We start from the raw sequence: 23,199 nt of genomic DNA, 5'->3' as shown, positions 1-23,199 counted from the left end.
AGCTAATTATACATGTCACAAAAATAAAAGCATGTTATAAAATATAGGGGCATCTTATATTTTTATATGGAGCAAAATTATATAGATGTAATTAAATTTTGTTACTCAATTGTTGTGGCAAATTTTGTGACACATCTCTCGATGTCATTAAAATTATGTCACTATTAAATAATTTATTGTAGTGAATTTACTCTCCGCATAATTAAATAAAATTAATATCTTTCGGCAAGACACGCCAATTTCAATTGAGTGAAATTTTAACTTGGACTATAAACTAAACAATAAAAAACCATACAAATTATAATTGTAATATTTGTAAGTCCAGGCTAATAAGTCACTATAACGTCAAAAAACTCAAAATCCAAACAATTTTTTTAGAATAACCTTAAAGTAATCACAATAAGTGATTTTCTTTAATACAAAATCTCATGTATGAATGAATGTCTGCACGATACAAATTATTCACATGCTATAATAAATTACTTATTATTAGAATACTTATAAATATTTTATTAAAATACGTAAATAATTCGCAACGTGTGAATATCCACGCATTAGATTTTTTTATAACTAATACATGTGACAAACTCAGTACTCTATTAATATCTAAATAGTAGTTTAAAGTTGGCTGAGTTTGACATCTATCAATATTTGGCTCCATGCATGGGATACATACATATAGGCGAATAATATTAAATGCATATAACCAGATATTTTTTTATTTTCCTTAAATCGATTGTTTTTTTTCCTCTCTCTCTCATTCCGTTGCTTCTCTTTCTTTTCTTTTTCTTTCTTTTAAAGAAAAAACCTTCACACACCAGTTCTTTAGGTGACTCAAATTTCCGTTTTCACATTTTGAACGGCACGAGTTTTAAGAAAATGGTGGATAGTAGTCGATTTTCTTAAAACTCCTGCCGTTCAAAATATGAAAACGATATCGTAGACGGAGGGAGCATAATCAAATAAGTCACCCGCACGCATGCAGGACCACTACCCACACAAATTAAGGTGGAAAAATCAACCACACACAGGCTGGATTGAACCTAAGACCTCTCACAAAGGAGAATCTTTAAATGCCTCAACTTTGCCATTTGAGTTAGACCTCATCAACTACAAAACATCAATTTATTAATTGAAAGAAAAGCGTCTTATCAACATGGTGCGCTTCGTCTTCTTTCTCCTTTTGTCGCTTAGCAACTCAAATCTTCACATATTTTGTCTTTGTCTTTTGTGTTTTTTTTTCCCTGTTTACATTGTTTACATCTTGTTTCTTTATGTTTAAAATGCTAGATTTTCTTTGTATTTTCTTGATATGCTTTTTTTCTTTCTGTATTTCATTTTTTTATATATATATAGAGGTGAATTATTTTTTTTAAATATAAAGTATGAATTATTTTTAACCGTTAGATCATTAAGATTTGCGATTAATTCATTATATTGTTCGAAGGATTCAAGGTACTAGGTTCGAACCTCATAAGGAGCAAAAAAATTAATTTTCGAAATTCAAACATTTACCCTATGAATTCATACGTATTCTACATGAAATTCAAACATTTACATTGTAATTATTCAAAGATTAAATCTTAACTGTTAGATTATGAATATATCAATGATGTAAATATGTTCCTATTTTATACTTTAAGAGTGGTTTACAGTCTGACAATTCCATATGTGTATATATATTATGGAGAGGTTCAAAAGAAAACTCTTTTTTAAAATGTAATGATATGCAACGTTTGAGTTCGAATCTCATGAATGACGAGAATTTCATTTTTTTTTTCATTTTCTCCAAATACTATTAATTTTACGATAAATAGTAATTTTATAGGTTCAGTGCAGGTTCACAATTTTCCCGATAAAATATAGTCTTCACAATAACTCTACTAACCCATATATATAAATGTATAGATACAGAATTGTTACACTAAAGCTAGAGATTCAAGCTTCTTAAGAGTACATCTGGTTAAACCTTTTTTTTCCGAGAAGAAGAGGTCTCAATAAACATTGAGATAAAAGACACGTAGTTTTCATAATTTACATGGAAATGGAAATATATGTTGTCCACAAACAAAGTACTAATATCATAACATTATGTTTATTTATAAATAAGATGAGTGTAGACTATCAACTATCAAGTCTTACCCTCCTCATGAAACAAGTATGAATTTACGACAAACTTCTCCAATTGACAATTAAATATAAACTATATTTACGTACTTTAAATAATATTTATTACAGTATTTAAATAATTCTAATAATATCGCACACCACACGATATCAGCTGCACTAATAAAAGAATATTATAACAATATGTACAAAAATACCGAAATAAATACCTACACTGCCGTCACATAGGATTCTCGGCGCTCTTATTATATATTGGAACTATCTTATTCCCAATCCAATTTCCAAAGTCCAAACCATCAAAACATCCTAAACGAAACACAGAATGACAATAATACCCTCACTTTATTTCTTATCTCCAATTCCAAGAGTGTTCTTCACCCCATCGAGGGCACCCTGAGCCATGTTAGCCACCTGCTCTGAGGTCTATATAAATCATAAATAAAAAATAATCATAATTCATCCCAGATAAAGATAGAGTGTTAAAAAAAATTAAATTTTAAAAGATAAGACCTGCTGAAGAAATCCGGCAGCATCTTCCTGGGTCCTGTGGGCCTGTGCTTGGGCCTGACCACCTGCCTCATGGGCCGCATTTGCTGCATCAGCGGCCTTATCATGGGCCGCGCTTGCCGTGCTCTTAGCCGATTCTTCAAACTCTTGTATCTTGGCCTACCAAATTTCTATATTAGATAATTCATCTTCTCATCTCTTATTTTGTGTCAATACATAATATATATATATATATATATATATATATATATATATATTTCTGAAGGAAGTCAATACAATAACTATAGGCATACATTGTAGGACCAAACATGAACATGTTTCAATAAAATAAAAATCACTCCTTCCGGCCGACTTCACCTAATTTGTTTTCGATGCGATTATTTAGAAGGGTAAAATTATACTGTAAATGTGTGGGCTTATATTCAATATAACGTAAATGGTTATCAACAAAAAAGGGAATAGGTTAAATTAAATGAGACACCCCGTAAAAAAATACATGACAAGTCAAATGAGACGGAAACAGTATTTACTAGATAAAATTTAAGTTAAAAATGTCTCATATCATATCGTACCTGAGTATTGCCTGCGTGGAGTTGGGAAGACATTTTGTTCGAGATTTATTTATGTAGGAAGATAATATACAGCTTTTGGTACGTGTGATCAATTTGCAGTTTTGGATTTTGTATGAGGTATTTATAATGTTATTAGTTAGTGAAGGAATGAAAAGCGGCAGTTTTATGTTAGAAAATCGTTGGTGAAGAGTGAATTGTTGCGTTTGACTTGTGCAATGTGAAGCAGTGTCTCTTTGTTTAGCATAAAGTATGCTTCTCCATTAATTATACAACTAATTAACCTTCTGTCATTAAAAAAAATCCTACATTTTTTTAATATCCCAAACCCAAAAAGTATACAAAACAGACAGTAGTCAAAATATATTTTGTCAAATTTGTAGCAGTCCACCAATTCTCAACTTCTGATAATTTCTTTTGACACGTCTTGAATTTCAACAAGGCTTATATAATCATTTCGGCCCTAACAAAACTGTCATTATAACATTAAAATGTACAAGGTTGTAAATTACAACCCAAAAATACTGAGGTAGCTTAGTGTTCATTAAAATTTAAAAGCAGTAAGTAGTGCATCGATATCTGGCTAGATTTATTCAAGTTATCATCCTATATCAGAAACAGAATTCATAATTGAGATTATAAATTGAAATAATTGAATTAACATAAAGCATCATTCTAAAATCAATTATATTCTTCTGTCAGTTACAAAAATAATACTCCCTCCGTCCCATTAGACTTGGCACACTTGCCTTTTTTGTTTGTCCCACTAGAATTGACACTTTCCTAAAATAGTATGTGGTCTCTACTTTCTCTACTCACATAAAATAAGTGGACCCTACCTACTTTACACTCTTAACCCTTTATTCTTAATCTCCGTGCCCAACTCAAAAGTGTCAAGTCTAGTGAGACAGAGGGAGTAATCAAATAAAATTTCAAACGTTTCATTTGGAATCTTTTGTATATTTATTTTGTGTAAAACTACCGGCAACCACTATTCATTAGTGTACCTTAAGAAGCTCAATTTAAACTATTTATATTTTTTTCAACCATAATTGGCAACCTCTATTCATTAGTGTACCTTAAGAAGCTCAATTTAAACTATTTATATTTTTTCAACCATAATTGGCAACCTCTATTCATTAGTGTACCTTAAGATGCTCAACTTAAACTATTTTTATACTCTCTCCGTCCACAATATCGTTTCTACTTTGTGGACGACACAGGTTTTAAAAAAGTGGTGGATAATAAATAATAGTGATATTATTGTGAGTGATGTTTAGATCTATGAATCATACTGCTGCAATTGAAAGTGAAAACGATATCGTGGATGAATCTATATGATAAAAGTGAAAACGCTATTGTGAACGGAGAAAGTATTTTTTAACCATAATTGGCAACCTCTATTCATTAGTGTACCTTAAGAAGCTCAATTTAAATTATTATACTCTCTCCGCCCACAATATCGTTTCCACTTTGTGGACGACACAAATTTTAAAAAGTGGTGAATAATAAATAATATTGATATTATTGTGAGTAGTGTTTGGATCCTACTATTATTATGAGTGGAAGTTTATGGATCATACTGCTACAATTGAAAGTGAAAACGATATCGTGGACGAATCAATATGATAAAAGTGAAAACGATACGGAGAAAGTACTTTTTAACCATAATTTTATCATGTGATTGCCTAATTCACTCATAAACTTAAACGGAAAATCTTATTCTCTCCGTGCATAAAAAATATAGAATTTTCATGTACAAATTCAAGAGAGTACAAAATTCACTTAACCAACGTTGCAAAATCTATCTATTATTAAATAGAATACATATTGAAGGCCTCTCCTTCATTCTCTATCCTATGTGGCACTCCCACAAATGAGTATTTTGATCATTCTCAATTCTATATTATATGGCATTTTTACTCATCCATCCCACATTGAAATTATCCTAAACTTCATCAATTCATAATCTATATAAAAGGCTCAATCTTCATGTAGACATTAGGCCATCTATTTTTTCCACATTGATATTATATTTAATCATTGGAAAATATAGATAAATAAATACTTATAATATGTATTTCAAATAAATAGTTTTCCACATATTTTTATAACTGCAATAGATTTTCACATTAAATTTATAATAAACTTCATAATTCAAAATATAAAAAGTCGAAATTAAATTTCAATATTTGCAAACCTAAATAAAAGTATAGATGTTTCTGAAATAAATAGGTTCTTAAACTGAACTTGGTTAAAGTAAATAAAATGATCGTTAGATATATTTTAAATAAATAAGTAATTTAATTTAATTTGGTCATATAAAATAAAGAAAATGATAGTAAGATATATACTAAATAAATAAGTTCTTCAATTTAATTTGATCATGTATATAATTTGAAATAATCCTCATTTTCACATTAAACTCATAACTTAAATAAAAAGCTTAATTTTCATTCATATTTTAGTTTTGATCATTCTCACATTAATATTCAATTGAACTTAATCACTGAAGATCTAGATAAAGAAATACTTAAATTATGTTATTTCAAGCACATAGTTTTTCATATATATTTTTTTATAATTGCAATAGTTTTCCACATTCAATTGAATTTGGATATATAAAATAATAAAATGATACTTGAATATATTTTAAATAAATAGGTTATTCAATTTAATTTGGTCATACATGTGTGGATTTATAAATTCAAAATGAGTTTAATCAATTGTATAATATCCAAATATGTACCTTAAATTTGAATTTTATATTTTGTTAATTATCTATGTACTATATCAATTATCTACATACTGTGAGGTCTCCACTATTCTTTATCCTATGTGACACTCACACAATTTATATTTGTTTCACTCCCAATTCTACACCATATGACATTTATACATTTGTTTTCATCTATCCCACATTGAATTTATACTAAACTGAATCAATTCATAACCTAAATAAAAGGGTCAGCCTGCATGAATATATTAGCTCATCTATCTTTTCCACATTGATATTCTATAAAATTTAATTATGGGAAAACCTTGATAAAGAAATACTTATGATATGTATTTCAAATAAATAGTATTCCATATTTTTTTTATAGTTGTAATAGTTTTTCATATTAGATTTATACTAAACTTCATAATTCGAGTCTAAGAAAATTATAATTAGATTTCATATTTGGAAACCTAAATAAAAGTATAGATATTCTCGAAATAAATAGATTATTCAAATGAATTTGATCGTATAAAAAAAAATACTTAAATGTATTTTAAATAAATAAGTTATTCAATTTAATTTGGTCATATAAATAAAGAAAATGATACTAAGATATATACAAAATAAATAATTTCTTCAATTTAATTTTGATCAAGTAAAATAATTTGATATAAACTTCACTCCCCCACTAATCTCATAAAGATATATCTAAATAAAAGGTATAATCTTCGTTCATATATTAGCCTATCATCTTTCGAGTTTTTGTTGAGACGGATGATCAGTTAAGGTAACAAATTATATTTAATTATCTATATATTTCAATAACTTAAATAAGTATGAGTAGTAGTGGGTATTACTATAAATTGGTCATCAATCAAAATGTATAGTAAATAATTCTTTATTAATTTTCAAACGAATACGGGGATGGATTTATAAATTCAAAATGGGTTTAATCAATTGTATAATATCCAAATATGTACATTAAATTTGATTTTTTATATTTTGTTATTTATCTATGTACTATATCAATTATCTACGTATTAGAGAACTCTCCACTATTCTCTATCCTATGTGGCACTTGTGGGACAGATAGATGGGCTAATGTATTCATGGAGATTGACCCTTTTATTAAGGTTACGATTGATGAAGTTTAGTATAAATTCAGTGTGGGATAGATGAAAACAAATGTATAAATGTCATATGGTACTGTAGAATTGGGAATGTATTCATGGAGAGTGACTCCCAATTCTACAGCATATGACATTTATACATTTGCTTTCATCTATCACACATTGAATTTATACTAAACTTCATCAATCATAGCCTTAATAAAAGGGTCAATCTCCATGAATACATTAGTCCATCTATCTTTCTCACATTGATATTCTATAAAATTTAATTATGGGAAAACATTGATAAAGAAATATTTATGATATGTATTTCAAATAAATAGTATTCCATATTTTTTTTATAATTGCAATAGTTTTTCATATTAGATTTATACTAAACTTCATAATTCGAGTCTAAGAAAATTATAATTAGATTTCAATATTTGGAAACCTAAATAAAAGTATAGATATTCTCGAAATAAATAGGTTATTCAAATGAATTTGGTCGTATAAAAAAATAATACTTAAATGTATTTTAAATAAATAAGTTATTCAATTTAATTTTGTCATATAAATAAAGAAAATGATACTAAGATATATACGAAATTAATAATTTCTTCAATTTAATTTTGATCATGTAAAATAATTTGAAATAAACTTCATTCTCACATTAATCTCACAATGATATATCTTAATAAAAGGCTTAATATTTATTCATATATTAGCTTATCATTGTTCCCACATTGATATTTTGTCATTTCTGCATTGATCTTTATTGAACTTCGCTATTAAAAAATAAAAATGAATTCAAATAAATTACCATTGCCGAATTTGGTCATATAAAATAAATAAAATGATGCTTAGATGTATTTTAAATAAATAATCTATTGATTATATAAAAAGCTACATATTGAATAGTTCTTCACTATTCTCTATCACAAGTGGCACTTTCACAATTTAGTATTGTTTCACTCTCAATTCTACACTTTATGATATTTTTACATTTGTTTTCACATATCCCACATTGAATTTTTACTAAACTTCATCAATTCACAACCTAAATAAAAGGCTCAATCTTCATGAATACATTAGATTATCTATCTTAAGGTTTGAAAATAGACAAGTGGTGCAATTGATACAAAATTAATAATTCAAGGTTTGAAAAAAAAATTATAATTAAGGATATAATTGATAGTGTAAAAATAATTTGAGGTTTAAAGTAATACTAGCATTTGCACACTGTGCAATGCACAGGAAACTTTAAATTTTTATATTTATATAAAATTGATATCAACTCAATTATCATATTTATAAATATAATAAAAAAATAGTTTTAACTTAATATATTTGAAATGCATATTGAAAAAATAAAAAAATTACAATAATAAAAATTTATATAATGAAAAGAAAAAAATTACAATATATATTGCATACTGCATTCAATCCAAAAGTTTTTAAGGATATAGATATTTTGGAGTTACCAACGAGATGATTATTCGTGTAAATTTTGTCGAGATTATTAACCAATTATTGATTTATGTATTTTATTTATTTATATACATATTTTATAAATTTAAATAAATTCAAGAAATTAATTGATATTACACACACACACACACACATATATATATATATATATTTAATTAAATAGCGATTTTATTAGAAAAGAACCTAAAAAGAAACCCTTGAAAGCACAGGAAGCAGACTAAGGGCCGGGCCTCATTAAAACCTTGCTAAGGAAAACCCAATGGGGAAAACTTTAACAAGGAAAAAGAGTACCCGTCTACGAAGAAACAAGAAAAAAGAGACAGCCAAAAAGGCAACGAAAGGTGAAACAACTTCAGGAACTCCGGCCTAACCATTGCCCCTAAGAAGTTTCGGACCCTTTCGCCACCCCACAAGCAGACAAACCCAACCCAAACACAAACTCACCAGCCGAGAAACGACGACAAACTATGACGGGCTAAACAACCCATCACCAACTCCACTATATATATATATATATATATATATATATATATATATATATATATATATATATATGAGTTTGAGACGATAATAATATTAATATCATCACATATATAATTAAAATATGGAATACTCCTATGTAGCATCACCGTATTTTTGCATTTTTATCTATCCTATTTCTCCAAAAAAAAATCACATTTATTAATTCTTATTTATCTAAATCTTCTCATCCCACATTAATTTTTTATGAGATTTCACCAAAATAAAACCTATATAAAAGGATACTCTTACTTTCTAAACCAAAAACTCACAGTTAATTGGTGGAATGATTGAGATTAGAATAATTTGAATTGCTTTGTCAATTTAAGTTGATCAAATTTATTTGGTTAAATAAAAATTATTGAATTTTAATTTTTTAAAAATAAATACTTGTAATTAAATAAATTATTTCTTCATTTTAATTTGGTCATAAAATAAGATATATTGCACAATTTTTTTCTAAAAAATTAGATTACACATTGAATTTTTTTATGAAAATTTACCAATTGAAATATTAAATAAATTGATATAATATACTTTGAATCTCGTATCAATTTTTTAAGCCTTAGACGAGATGATTTTCAAAACTTAGTTATGGTCTTTCAAATTTCAAACAAGGTGATGCATACTAGCCAATTTTATTCTTTCAAACCCCAAACGAAATGATGCTTGAAACTCAATTATTCTATTTTAAGCTCCAAATGAGATGATGCACATAACTCAGTTATGTTTTTCAAACTCCATACAAGATGATGTTTAGAAGTTAGTTATGATCTTAGAAGTTAGTTATGGTATTTTAAACTCCAAATGAGATGATGCACATAATCATGTTATGGTTTTTCAAGCTCCATACAAGATGATATTTAAAAGTTAGTTATGATCTTATAAGCTTCAGATTGTATAATCTCACAAGTCAGTCCTGGTCTTTCAAGCTCCTAATGAAAATAATGTTTAGAAGTAATTTATGATATTTAAAGTATCAAATAGTGATGTTCAAACGATTGACGCATAAAAGTCAGATATATTGTTTCAGGGTCCAGACGAGATAATCCTAAAAAATTTGGCGTTCAAAAGTTAATTATTGTCTTTTGAGTTCTTGATGATCTTATAGAGTTGAGATGAGATGATGCTTATATGGTATATGAGATCTTAAATTAATTTTTATCCGTAAATATAAAAAAATTATACAAAATTTATATTAAAGAGTATTTTTATTATTCTAGCAAAAAATGAACATTTAATTGACAAATATAATTGAAATTAATATAAATAATTTAAATCAAAATTTAAAGTCCCGTCGAATTTCGACGGGTTATACACTAGTACTCTTTTATATACTACAATATGAGTTACTCGTGGAAGCTGTTAAATTTGAATTTTACAATCATTTTTAAAATATTGAATTGACAAGGATTCTAGATTTCTCTGTAGCTATCGGTTTCGGACCACAAAATTAGACCTAGTTGTACATACAAGAATTTTCTCAGTTGCTCTTATGCGGATTTTTTTTCCCATTATTATATTATGAATTACATGTAAATAAAGTTTAAGTTAAATAGATGTCAATTTAATTTTAAATAGTAAAATATGGACTTCTAATATTCGATTTGATGGACCAGAAAACCACAATTCGAACGCACGGTTTTGTATGTAAAATGATTACCTAGTGATTGATTGCATAATTTTTAGTGATATATATAGATTTCTATTTTTGATACAAACAATCACAAAAAAATTAGTAGGTTTCCAAAATTCCAAAGGAGGCATTGTCTCACGCGACAAAATATTCGCGTGGGCCGATGCTATCAGAACCCCTAGCGGGGGTATTTCCGTCATTTCATTCCCCTCTTTACATCAAATATTTCATTTCATAGCCCCGTTTGCCGGAAAATCTCGCTCCGCCTCCGCGCTCGGCTCTCCGCCTCCACCAACAAAATTTCCCTCTCCATTTTGCCCCTGCCTCTGAGATCTCCCTCCGCCAGCATCCCGTGAATTATCCGAAATCGAGGGGCATCTGCTCGGTATTTTCATCGGTAGACCTGCACATGTAAGCCTCGTTTATGCGGGAATCGCGGGGGATTAGGATGATAATCGTATTGTCAATATAGAAGGATTTCAGAATTGTTGATTTGAAATTGCGGATCGTTACTTGCGATGAGGTCGTCTTCCATCTGGCCGGATGATTCCGCCTCTGCCGCGTCTTCGTCGTCCAGTTTCCAGCAGCTGGTGCCTCCGCCTATCGCTACGGGCACTCCCGAAAAATCTCGTCCGAGGCAAAGGTTGAATTTTGTACCCCAATCCTAACTCAATTTCGCATTATCTCCATGTCTGGAGTTCGATTGGTGTTGTCCTCCGTTTCTTTTCTTTTTCCTCTCTCGACTTTGTTTAGATGATTCTTTTGGGATCTTTGATGAGTGCATGCTTCAATTGAGCTGAGTTTACGTGTTGCTGAAAACTTAAGATATCTTTTTAGGTAATCAATCTTAGAGAATCGGAGTCAATGAGCTGAATCAGACGCTGTTGGATAAATTATTATTTGTTTTTTGGAAAGAAAGCATAAATCGGATTGAAAAAAACTACTATATTTCCTGTCAAATTTAGTTAATGCAACTCTATTGTAGGTTTGTTAATCATGGTTCAAGAGATATGTTAGCGCTAGTTGAGAGAATGGGAGTCAAGCCCTCTCAAATTTGGATTGACTTTGTTGCATAGAAAGTTTCTGTTTATGGTATTGATATGATTTCTTGTGTGACAGTATAAGGGGCCTCAGCTATAAGGCTTCGGTTTTCTCAGCTTAACTGTAGTCATACAATTAATAAAATTTGATGGTAATTGATTTTCAGTCACCAGATAAGCGATCTTTTACACATCTGGCCGAGCATCGTCTACTTTTCCATCTATATATGTGAATCACGGGGTGTATTATCTTTTCGTGTGTGTGCATTTGTTATATTTCAGTAAGTCTTTTGGATAGTCTCTGGAGATTTTGTCATTCTTGTGTTCTAGGTTCCAAAAAGTGATTAAATGTTCATTTGATAACTTACATGTTTGTGATTGCATTTTACATGTAGATATTGTTACCAGGGATTATAACTATTTTACTCTGCACCTATGCTCTTATTCTTAACTTCTAACAGTTTGTGATTTGGTAAGTTTTGCCTTTTGCAAGAGATGCCTGACTTGGATGACTTATTTTCAGAATCCGTATGAAGAAAAAGTTATAAGCAGTTCTTAAGACTTTTATGGCTATCACTCCCTTTTGTTATGCTGCATCTAGCTTATTGCTGGGTACTATGACCTAGTTTGGGAACTTATGTGCAATTTCTTTTAATCCAGATGGCTTCTATTATCATGTTGATTCTCTATTTTTTCTTCCACCTGCAGTAATGTATTCCAATTGTTAGCTCGGAGAGAGGTATCTCCTCAAACAAAGCGTTCAACCAGAAGATTTTGGGGCCAGGATTCCAGTCACTGTGCTGACACCTCAAGAATTAGATGTGAATCAGTCAAAGACGCAAGACAAGAACTTCGTTCATGGTATCAGTGGTTTATCTGTTTTTATACGGATTATAGCTTGTATCAAGTCCACTGTAAACAATTGTTGATTGTTTAAAATCATCTTTATTTGGACTATAGGGCAGAGTCAGGGTCATTGCTGCATATATCAGCCAAGTATTGTCCCCTACAACCTCCACCTAGGTCAACAATTGCTGCAGCCTTTAGTCCTGATGGAAAGACACTTGCATCGACACAGTTACTCTCTTCCTCTTTCTCTTGTTATCTCTCTCTCTCTCTATATATATATATATATATAGTACATGTTATGTTGTTATATATAAATCTCAGTTGGATATTTTAAACATACAACTTACAACTTTTATGGTGGCAGTGGAGACCATACGGTGAAAATTATCAATTGTCAAACTGGAAAATGCTTAAAAGTGCTGAGTGGTCATCGGAGGACTCCTTGGGTGGTAAGGCTGTTATCTTATCTGGAAATTTGTGAGAATCTGATACATTTGTGATAACTGAAAATGTCTGGACACTTAATTATTGAAGAAACATGATGAGAGAAGTGGGTGCAAGAGAAGTAAACTATTAATAGCTTGATTTTTCCATAGAAGCTGCTTTTATTTGCGAGTCTAAGGTTATGTAAACTCTTCATTTCTGGCTCAAGTTTGAGCATGTCCTACACGCAATACTTGCTTGATCATTTATCTGAACTTCTTGCAGGTTAGATTTCATCCACTTTATCCAGACATTCTCGCTAGTGGAAGTCTTGACCATGAAGTTCGATTATGGGATGCAAAAACTGCCGAGTGTATAGGATCACGTGATTTTTGTAATTTCTGAAGACTTTCCTGAGTTTAAGCTATTTTTTTTCTGTTTCTGTTCAGATATCATCTTAGCCTTATCAAATTGCTTGAAATATTCTTCTTGTAGATCGTCCGATAGCTTCAATTGCTTTCCATGCTCAAGGGGAAATTTTGGCTGTTGCTTCTGGTCACAAGGTTAGAAATCTAGATTGTGGCACATTTGATTCAGATTTGGTGACTATACACGATTAACCTTTGGTTATGTGGCAGCTTTACATGTGGCATTACAACAAGGGAGGGGAGGCTTCCTCACCAACAATCATATTAAAGACTCGCCGTTCGCTCCGTGCTGTGCATTTCCACCCACACGCTGCACCATTTCTTTTAACTGCTGAGGTATTATTCTGGGGCTGTTAGAAACTTTATTCTCAGTGATCAGTTTATGATATGCTGATTTTTCCAGGTCAATGATCTTGACTCATCAGACCCTTCAATGACCCTTGCAACTTCGCGTGGCTACTTGCACTACCCTCCTCCTACTATATATTTGGCAGATGCACATTCCAATTATCGATCAAATTCAGGAAATGATGTTCCTGTCATGTCTGTACCGTTTTTAATATGGCCCTCAATCAGCATAGGCGATGGAGCTTCACAACAAAGTGATGTGGACATGAGCTCTAGTGCTTCACAACAAAGGGTGGATACTTCTGCCTCTGTACGACTGCTCACGTATTCAACTCCATCTGGACAGTATGAACTAGTATTGTCTCCTGTAGAATCTAGTAGCTCCACTACACAAGATGAGCGGCTAAATAATTTTTCAACAAGGGAAACAGGAAATGCTGTTTCTGAGCATGCAATGGATGCGATGGAAACAGATATGCCAGTTGAAGCGAGAAGCAATCAATTTTTCCCATTTGGTGACCCAGCAAATTGGGAGCTGCCATTCTTGCAGGGATGGTTGATTGGTCAAAGCCAAGCCGGCCAACGTGCAATGCACTCACAAAATGGAGGCAGTAATGAAGGTTTGCCTTCCCATAGTGCTATAGGGAACCTATCAGCTGTGGTTCCTCCAGTAATTCCTAGTACCGTTGGTAATTTAAGGGTTCCTGGAAGATCTGGCTCGCGGCACCAGTCTTCACGCACCCGTGCAATACCAACTGCCAGATCTGGAGATACCACTGCTATTAACAATAGCCGACCTGAGCAGAGCAATTCACAGCCTTTCATGAACCAAATCCAGTCTGAGGTAGCCACATCACTGGCTGCAGCTGCAGCTGCTGAGTTGCCTTGTACCGTAAAGCTTAGAATATGGCCTCATAATGTGACAAATCCATGTTTACCTCTTGATTTAGAACGATGTCGATTAACAATTCCTCATGCCGTACTTTGTAGGTATGTATGGCTGTTGCTGACATTACCTAATTGTTAGCTTTGAAATCAATGGATTGTTCCAAATGCTTACATGATATGTACTTTTGCAGTGAAATGGGTGCTCATTTTTCACCTTGTGGAAGATTTTTGGCGGTCTGTGTAGCATGTGTTCTACCAACATCGGATGCTGATCCAGGGTTTCATAGCCAAATTCATGATGTTACTGGGGCCTCGACATCCCCTACTAGACATCCGATTTCAGCTCACCGGGTTATGTATGAGCTCAGGATATATTCCCTAGAAGAGGCCACGTGAGTCTATTTCTTATATTCTTGCTGCAATCTTACATAATCATCCAAATCAAATAATTTCATGAAGTGGTGATGATTCTGTCCCTGTAGATTTGGCTTCGTTCTGGCCTCTCGGGCTATCAGAGCTGCTCACTGTTTGACTTCAATACAGGTTAGTTGTTTTGCAAGATTTATTTGAAAGTATAAACTTAAAGTTTGAACATTTCTTTTGTTTCTTTTGTTTTTGTGGTGAAACCAGTCAGTTTATGATGTCATCTTTCGAACATCTGTAGGAAGGTCCATTTAAAAATGAACTTCTGAGCTATATAGTTCAGATGTCTCAATTCCTTTCGAGTGATTGGATGAAGTTTGAGAATGTCATTTTAAAGTAGATAAGTAGCATTGATTATGATACTACTAATAATTGGTGCAGATTCTGCAGACATTACAGAGTTGTGTTTCACGGTAGAATATGCATCCACATTATTTTATTTTTTTGGATAAATTAACAATTAAATAAAGAAATTTTAAAGACCGCACCATTCTAGAGTCGAACCCAAGATCCTTGGCCTTGGGCCTTAACCCCTCTACCGCTAGGCCAACACAAGCACATGCATTTACATTATTTACTTAGGGTTGGTGATATTGTGCATATGTGGCTTTCAGTTCTATTCTTAACCATTTTCTTTCGTTGGTCTTCTCTGTAAGGTAATTCTTTGGTGTTACGTGTTAGTTGTTACTTGCATACACTTATGAAGAGATCTAGTTCGTTGCTAAATAAAATAAATGTAGGAGAAGCTGGGTTTAACTGGGGTAGGACAATGACATTAATTGCCAGAACTTAACTACCAACATATATCCTATCTTTGGCATGTCTTTAGCTAGGTTCTACAGGTTCTAGATGTTCCGTTTCTTGCTTTCAATTATGGCTCCTGTGCATCTCTGGATCAATTTGTTTGATGCATTCTTAGCTGGACATAAAGTCATTTATTTGATGATGCTGGTGCTTTGAAATCTTTGTTTGCTCAAATGTATATTAATCTGCATGTTTTTCCATTGGAATTCTGAAGTGTTATGTCCTTTTTGCGGGATTGCAGTTTTCTCCAACCTCGGAGCATCTTTTACTTGCCTATGGTCGGCGCCATAGTTCACTTCTTAAAAGTGTTGTCATTGATGGAGATACAACAGTACCCATTTACACTATTCTGGAGGTAAGATGCTTCATAAATTACTATATTGATGTGCTTGTGCTCTGTTCAAGTATTGTGAATTTGGATGCTCTGTTCAAGAATTGTGAATTTGGATGCATCACAAGATTTATTTGCTAAAGCCTGCTCAAGAACACGAGGAGCATGGAATTCAGTGTTAATTTTTGTTTGTTTTCCACGTCTCTTAGATCTTCGGTTATCTTACAGATCTACAGAGTTTCTGATATGGAACTTGTGCGAGTTCTTCCAAGTGCAGAGGATGAGGTGAATGTAGCTTGTTTCCACCCTTTAGTTGGAGGTGGGCTTGTATACGGAACCAAGGTAAAGAAGAAAACTAAATATTATGTTTTTCAAGTTTGTGATTCAGTTTTTACTTCAAATATGGTTTTCTTTTGAACGTGACAGGAAGGAAAGCTGAGGATCCTTCAATGTGATGGTTCACATGGCTTCAGTTCCAAGGAACCCCGCATTCCTGATGATAACATGGTGGAGGTATAGAATGCTTACGCAGTTACGCTTGCTAATTTATAACCATTTCTACATGTAATTATGCTTTTGGCAATCCATTAGCTGAAGCAGTTAATTAGTTGCAATATGTTGATACCTGAACCATAGTTAATTAGTTATTACATCAAAAGCTGCATTCAGTATCCTCCTCTTCAATTGCTTATATCATATGAACTTATGGTTTGTGGTTGAAGGTTCCAACATTTGCATTGGAAGGTTGATTGTTATTACTCAAAGGAGTTCCATCATGCACCTCAGAACTCGATCACGGTTAGCTCGACCTATCCTTTTCAATACTACCTTGAGAGTTTGTTGTATAAATACTCTGTGGAGGATAAATGTTAAATGTAATTTCAATGCTCAGGTGCTGTCTACCATAAAATTGAGGCAATACTATTACAAGAACAAGAATCAGCCTCTTCTTTATGCACGATTTTATGACGCAGAAACTCTCTTCCAATCTGTCTTTTAAGGCCTTCTTCGATTTGTTCCAGCGAGCTTAACGGCGTTTCATGTTGGTGGCAGATTGTTGGTTTTGAATCTAACAACTCGTGCGAGTTTTATTTTTGTGCAATTGACAATGAGCTAAAGAGGTATGCTAGAAAGTAGAGAAGGAAAGGTAGTGATGCAATGGTGGATTTTACGTTGTGTACAGAGAGAGCCACTGTCGCCGGCCAAATTTAGCTGCTTAGATTGTGGATTCTTTGGGCAAAATTTCTGTAGAATGCCTTGATTGATCATATTGAGAGGAGGGGACAATTTTCTATATTCCCTTGTATATTAACATTCTGGTTTCTCATGAATGAAAAATTTGTTTTACACTATATCATCACCACATGCTACAACTGCAAAATAGTAAATTATACGATAATATGTTGAGGTCATTATTATTGAATGGTTACTGTTGCACTGTATGAACAAAAAACTATGATATTCTATTAATTGGCCATACATAAAATGAGTTGAGTTTTCCAAGTATGCTTTTAACATACTAATGAGTAATATCTTCCAGAAGAAAAGCTCCAATAGAAAAAATCAAATTTATCAATGGAAACGAATTGCAAAACTAGGGTTTCTGCTCAAATTCAGCCACAAAGAAACACGGAAATCCCTAAAGAAGTTCATCATTAGACAAGAGCACGGCTGCTGGTCTTACAAGCAACAATAGATTCACTTATCAAATAAAACCGATACACCATATTTCAAGCAAATGTAAACGCGATGAAATCACAGGAGGAGGAGAGAAGCACGAAGTTTATACTAGTTAATGTCTTCATCGTCGAAATCGTCCTGGAAGGAGTTGAAGAAATCCGCATCGGCCAAGCGGTGGAGGTCAAAAATTGGCCCCTCGCCGAAGAGATCTAAGGATGAATCGACGTCATCGACGTCCATCGCCACCGTGACACCGCCGCTCTGCTCTTCCGCCTCCCCAAAGTAGTCCATCGCCACCGTCTTCATTCTGCCACGTGCTTTCCTTTCGTTTCTATATTTATTTCTCCGCTTGGAATTGTAATTCACTGCTGAAACCGGGCCTATATATGCGGGCTACACGGGCCTGGTTGTTATGGACCTGGGGCAGGCCCATAATGTGCTAAATTACTGGAAATACTTTCTTAGATTAAAAATTACTTGGTATAACAACTCTTAATCCCTAATAATAAAAGCAAAGAATTGTATTTAACTCATTAAAAAAATAAATTAATCTATATAATATATAAAAGAGGAGTTTTTCCCTCTATTTTTTCTCTCTCTTCTTCCACCAACTTTTTATTACTCGTCAATAAATTTTCTCTCTTCTCTTTTATTAATTTTTTTCTAAATATCGTTAGATTTGTTTCATGAAAAAAATATCTATAAATTTTCTATCTTCTTTTTTATTAATTTTTTTAAAATATCATTAGATTTGTTTCATGAAAAAAAAATATTCAATATGCATTTTAAATTTTTGTTCGTGAAAAGATCTTTAATATGGTATAAAAATCATCAAAAATGAATTTAAAACAAATAAATTATAAAAATTTCAAAATTTAAAGTATATTATTTTCTCTCTCGATTACTTTTTTTACAACTTTTTGTTTATGTTAAGTATATGAAATTTTTATTTATTTATTAAAATATAATTTGCATTTATTTACATTTTGTTTCTATTTAATATAAATATTTATTTATTTAAGTATATCAATTAATTTCGATGGTCATCGTGCATGGATGGATTTACTGGTTGTTGGTTAATGTACGAATTTATACCCCTTTAGCAATTTTATGGAGTATAATCGTTGAAACGTTGCAATACTGTCAATATGTTCTGATTTGTTACAAAATTAGAACTTTTAATTTTTTTAACCATAAAAAAATTGACGTGTCTTGCCTCAATGAAGTATCCCCAAATTAGGATTGCAGGGTTTAAATATTTTTGGTTCGATCAATATTAGGTTAAATATACCAACTTTCATATAAGTTATAACAAGAAACTTAGCAAGTGATTACAGAATATTTGACATAATCGACCCAAATTATTATAAAATTATAGTTCTACTACTAAAATTAATACGTACATAGTAATAGTTTATACGTGATTCTAATAATTACTATAATAATTGTTGTATGGGTAAAAATAAAAATAAAAATAATTGTTGTATGGGCAAAATAGGAGTGGATCTTCTTCCACTGATATCAGATAAGAGATCTGTGGTAATGGCGGTGACAGAGGTGGCGCTTCATCTCTACGCGCCTCCGTCCCCCTCTCACCGTGCTTTCCTCTTCCTACACGCCCGGCGCTCCCTTATCAATCTCCATCGCCACCCAATTTCTGTTTCCGATCACCGGTTACTCCTCCTTCTCCGGCAATGGCCGCTTCATATCCGCCGGTGCCGCCGTTGGGACTCCAACGCTGAATCCTACAGCACCAAAGACTTCAATTCTGATGTTGCGGACGAAATTGAGGATTTCGACGAGCAGTGGGTTGGAGCTCTTGAGGATTACATTGATAGCATCTGGATTTTAAAGGTGATCGTGAAGTTACTGTAATGTGTTATGAGTTTTGCTATGACATTCCAATTGGAATTAATAGTGAATATATTTACAATTGAAGCGCGACATAATCACCGTATCGATTTTGCTTTACACCGCGCTTTAACGTAATCGTTCCAACATAACTTAATTTGAGCAAGACGATTTTGATTAATTACCATCAAATTGTGATAATTAAGGCAACGGATTGTTACTGTATCTAGAGTTAGAAGAAATTATCTGCATTAGTTAGGCTGGTTGCCATTCTGTACAGTTTGAAATGGTATAATGTGTGAAATTGTTGATACTTTGATTTTGTTACTGATTGTAGATAAAGGTATTGAGAAGCCTTGAATCATATTTCGACTTTAAATGTGGAGCTATATTGGGGATTCTTGCAATTGTGAATCAAGATATTGCTGATTTGTTTGAGCGTGTATTGATTTTCTCTAAACAAAGCAAGCTTGATCTAGTTCTAGGGATTTGAGTGGGGCAATTTTCCTCAAACAGCATAGACCAACTTTAGTTGCTTGAAGATGATGAAGATAAATAAAAACATGAACTTCAACGCAATTTCTTCATGTTCGACTAAATTAGGGCCACTGCTCTTGAACTGATTACTTGTAGGTGCATTCACAATTTTGTAGTTCTTTCTATAGTGAGGTTGAATCTCCAATTCTCTTCTCCATTGTTACAGTTTTTTTTTTTTTTTTTTTTTTTGGGGGGGGGGGGGGGGTAAGGTTCGTGTTGTTTGTCCGAAATGAGTCTGTCATCTTCAGGGATAGTCTTTAGCCATACCTCATGGCTAAGCACTTTGGTTATGCAGGTATTTGGATCCTATGGATGGATGCTTCCACCTATTATATTATCGTTGCTGCTGGCGAATGGACTAAAAGCTTTTCTTCTGGCATTAGCTCTGCCCATTGGGCAGTCAACTTTTGCATTTGCAATACAAAGGTTCCAGAAGCGGGGCAAGAAGAAGCCAAAGCGGAAAGACAAGGCTAAGAAGCGAGGATCACGATTCTATAGCTCAAGAGATGCTGGATCGGGGGAATCACCAGAATATACTTATAGCCAAAGGAGACAGAAAGGATATCAATCATGGGGTTCAAAAGATGATTTTACTACAACTAGTACGACTGCGGCCAATTTTGGTGGATGGGACGAGCTAGATTCAGAGATGGATTACAATGTAGGAGGCTCTTCTAGAAGGGCATCAAGAAAAACGAGTGGATCACGAGGGGCGTCTGGAAAGAATAGGAGGAAATTGAGGGAGAGTGATGGGCCTTTGTTACTGAGGTTGCTGATATCTATTTTCCCATTTTTGAGCACATGGACTAAGATGCTTTAGTCCAAGTTTACTTGCTTCTATGATCCTAGCTGGAAAGTGGAAATTTTGGGAGCACATTATGCAGAAAGGTTGGTAAATACTTCCATTGTTTCACTCTGGATTTGGATGATTACTCATTTCGATCACTATGTTTTGCCAAGGTTGGTTCCTCCGAAATGAAGAATCTTGCTTGTGCGAAGCAGCGTAGATTGAGGATGAGGCCTGCAGCGCCATATGTGTTGTTATAAAGCCTAAGTAAGTTTTTTTTTCCCTTCCAGATTTTGCTCTCAACTTCGCGCTTTCTTGATAGCGCTCATGATTTGCTGCTTTTATCGTTTGTTACATGTTATGTATAACGTCAAAATTGGATAGGCCCGTCGGGCCAGCCCAACCTTTTTGCCCATCTTTGTTTTTAATTATTCTGACGATGCTCACTTGTAGCACTTACTATAAAACAGAGGTAAGCGTGGTATAAATACAATGCTAATTTTGCATTACTTCTCAAATAGTAGTTCTCTTAGATTCACCCCAATCAATCGAGATGAGATCCAGTGTCCCATAATTTTATGTGTATCATTATGTCCCATGCTTATATCTATTATTTTAAAAATATATTTTATAAAAATAAAATTTATTATAATACTATGAATTATATTTAAATTTTATTTCTAAAATTAAATTTTTTAAAATGGATATGCCGTGATTTTGAATTTATCAACCTATTATTAGCTAATAAAAGTGAAATTAAATGATAAAAAATAATTGGAATAAATCCTAGTTAATAATCACAAAATTAAATTAAAGCATACAAAGTTGAAATTGAAAAATATATATATATATATATATATATATATATATATATATATATATATATATATATAGGGAGAGGTTCAAATAAGAACCACTAAATAAAATTAGAACAGAGAACCATTTTAAACCATTCGATCATCAAGATCTACGGTGGATGAATGCAGATCCTGGGTTCGAATCCTGAAGGGAGCAAAAAAAATTTTATTTTCGGATGCATTAAATTTAATAGCGAATGCATTAATTTATATAGTAGATGCATTGATTTTAATGGTTCTTATGTTCTCAGGATAAGTGTGGTTCTCATTATAACCGCACCCTATATATATATATATAAAACACAAAATTAAAAATGGGACACAAAGTGGGATATAAAATGTGGTACCCTGAATCTCATTCCCAATCAATGTATCAATATAGGGTTAAGTACCAAATCCAACCCCAACGTTGGGGCCCTTATCGCAAATAGAACCCTATACTCAGGGTAAGCGCTGTTTACTACCTCAACGTGACTAATTTTAAACAAATCCACCCCCGCGTTTTGACGGCCCCAAACGCCGTCTGTGAATTTTCCTTTTCTTTTTCCTTTTCCTTCTCGTTCTTGTCGCCGCCGCCGCTCCTCAGCTGCTGCTGAGCTTTACTCTTTGACTTGTTCTTGACGACTCGCGGCCGCAGATTCCACACCTTGATCTCTTCATCGCCGTCTCCGTCATCGTTCAGATCAGCCTCCATAATCTTTGGGTTTTCTTCCTCGGAGATGCAAATGCAGATTTCTTTTTAGGGGATTCACGATCGCCTTGTGCAATCTTTGATGATTTCTTGCTCTTATCTTCGGTAGGGTTTGATGATTTTTTCTTATCTTCTGAATTGGAGGAGAGAGTAAATGCAGATTTCTTCAAGAGAGGGGTTTTAGGGTTTGATGGATTATCAGCTTCTGCTTTTTTGTGAAGATTGGGCTTATGATCTTGTGAGAAAGTGTGCCTCTTTGGAGAAGGAGCAAATGCAGGTTTCTTCAAGAGAGGGTTTTTAGGGTTTAATGCATCTGCAGAAGCAAATGCAGATTTCTTCAACGGATTTCTGCGGTAGACGTCGTAATCTTTCTTCGACGGATTCCGGTCGGCGGCGTCGGAGATTTTGAATCCGGAATCGGAGGCCGCCGGAGAAGAAGAAGAAGAAGATTTCTTGAGAGGATTTCTGCGATACGCAATCACATCCGATCTTTCCCACCAATCGCGGCCGCGGAAGGGCCGCAGAGCCTCCTCCCGGAGCAGCGACAGCCTCTCGTCAACCACCGGCGGCGGCTCCTGCGGCGGCAGC

The 23,199-nt window shown here is 33.1% G+C and overlaps 3 protein-coding genes across 7 annotated transcripts in view; 2 read left to right on the top strand and 1 right to left on the bottom strand.

Annotated features, from left to right (window-relative positions):
- Positions 1-2,185: 2,185 nt before the first annotated feature.
- On the bottom strand, positions 2,186-3,332 carry LOC131001257 (late embryogenesis abundant protein 1-like). The gene is made up of 3 exons (XM_057927594.1): positions 3,207-3,332; positions 2,638-2,793; positions 2,186-2,550 (listed from the first exon to the last, which is right to left on the bottom strand). The coding sequence occupies exons 1-3, from the start codon at positions 3,237-3,239 to the stop codon at positions 2,470-2,472; spliced, it is 270 nt and encodes an 89-aa protein (XP_057783577.1). The 5' UTR covers positions 3,240-3,332; the 3' UTR covers positions 2,186-2,469.
- A 7,427-nt stretch (positions 3,333-10,759) lies between these two features.
- On the top strand, positions 10,760-17,560 carry LOC131001255 (uncharacterized). The gene is made up of 15 exons (XM_057927593.1): positions 10,760-11,317; positions 12,423-12,575; positions 12,675-12,791; positions 12,928-13,012; positions 13,272-13,380; positions 13,482-13,549; positions 13,625-13,750; positions 13,818-14,752; positions 14,842-15,042; positions 15,133-15,193; positions 16,119-16,232; positions 16,437-16,550; positions 16,635-16,721; positions 16,931-17,006; positions 17,101-17,560. Exons 1-14 carry the CDS (start codon positions 11,193-11,195, stop codon positions 16,955-16,957), a joined length of 2,322 nt encoding a protein of 773 aa, XP_057783576.1. The 5' UTR covers positions 10,760-11,192; the 3' UTR covers positions 16,958-17,006; positions 17,101-17,560.
- A 1,781-nt stretch (positions 17,561-19,341) lies between these two features.
- Positions 19,342-23,199, top strand: part of LOC131001254 (uncharacterized) — a 16,837-nt gene continuing 12,979 nt past the window's right edge. For 3 of the 5 annotated variants that reach the window (XR_009093892.1, XR_009093891.1, XR_009093890.1), the window contains exons 1-3: positions 19,357-19,742; positions 20,572-21,164; positions 21,237-21,330. Coding sequence is in view for 1 of the 5 variants with exons in the window: in XM_057927592.1 (XP_057783575.1) it covers positions 19,374-19,742; positions 20,572-21,096 (894 nt within the window). In the remaining 4 variants the exon portion in view is untranslated. Of the gene's footprint in view, positions 19,743-20,571; positions 21,573-23,199 lie in introns of those variants that run through there. The other 2 variants (XR_009093889.1, XM_057927592.1) reach the window with 2 other exon arrangements.

This window comes from Salvia miltiorrhiza, chromosome 8, assembly GCF_028751815.1.
Source record: "Salvia miltiorrhiza cultivar Shanhuang (shh) chromosome 8, IMPLAD_Smil_shh, whole genome shotgun sequence".
Classification (NCBI taxonomy): domain Eukaryota; kingdom Viridiplantae; phylum Streptophyta; class Magnoliopsida; order Lamiales; family Lamiaceae; genus Salvia; species Salvia miltiorrhiza.
Note: the sequence above shows the minus strand (reverse complement) of the source record. Positions and strands in the feature narration are given on the sequence as shown.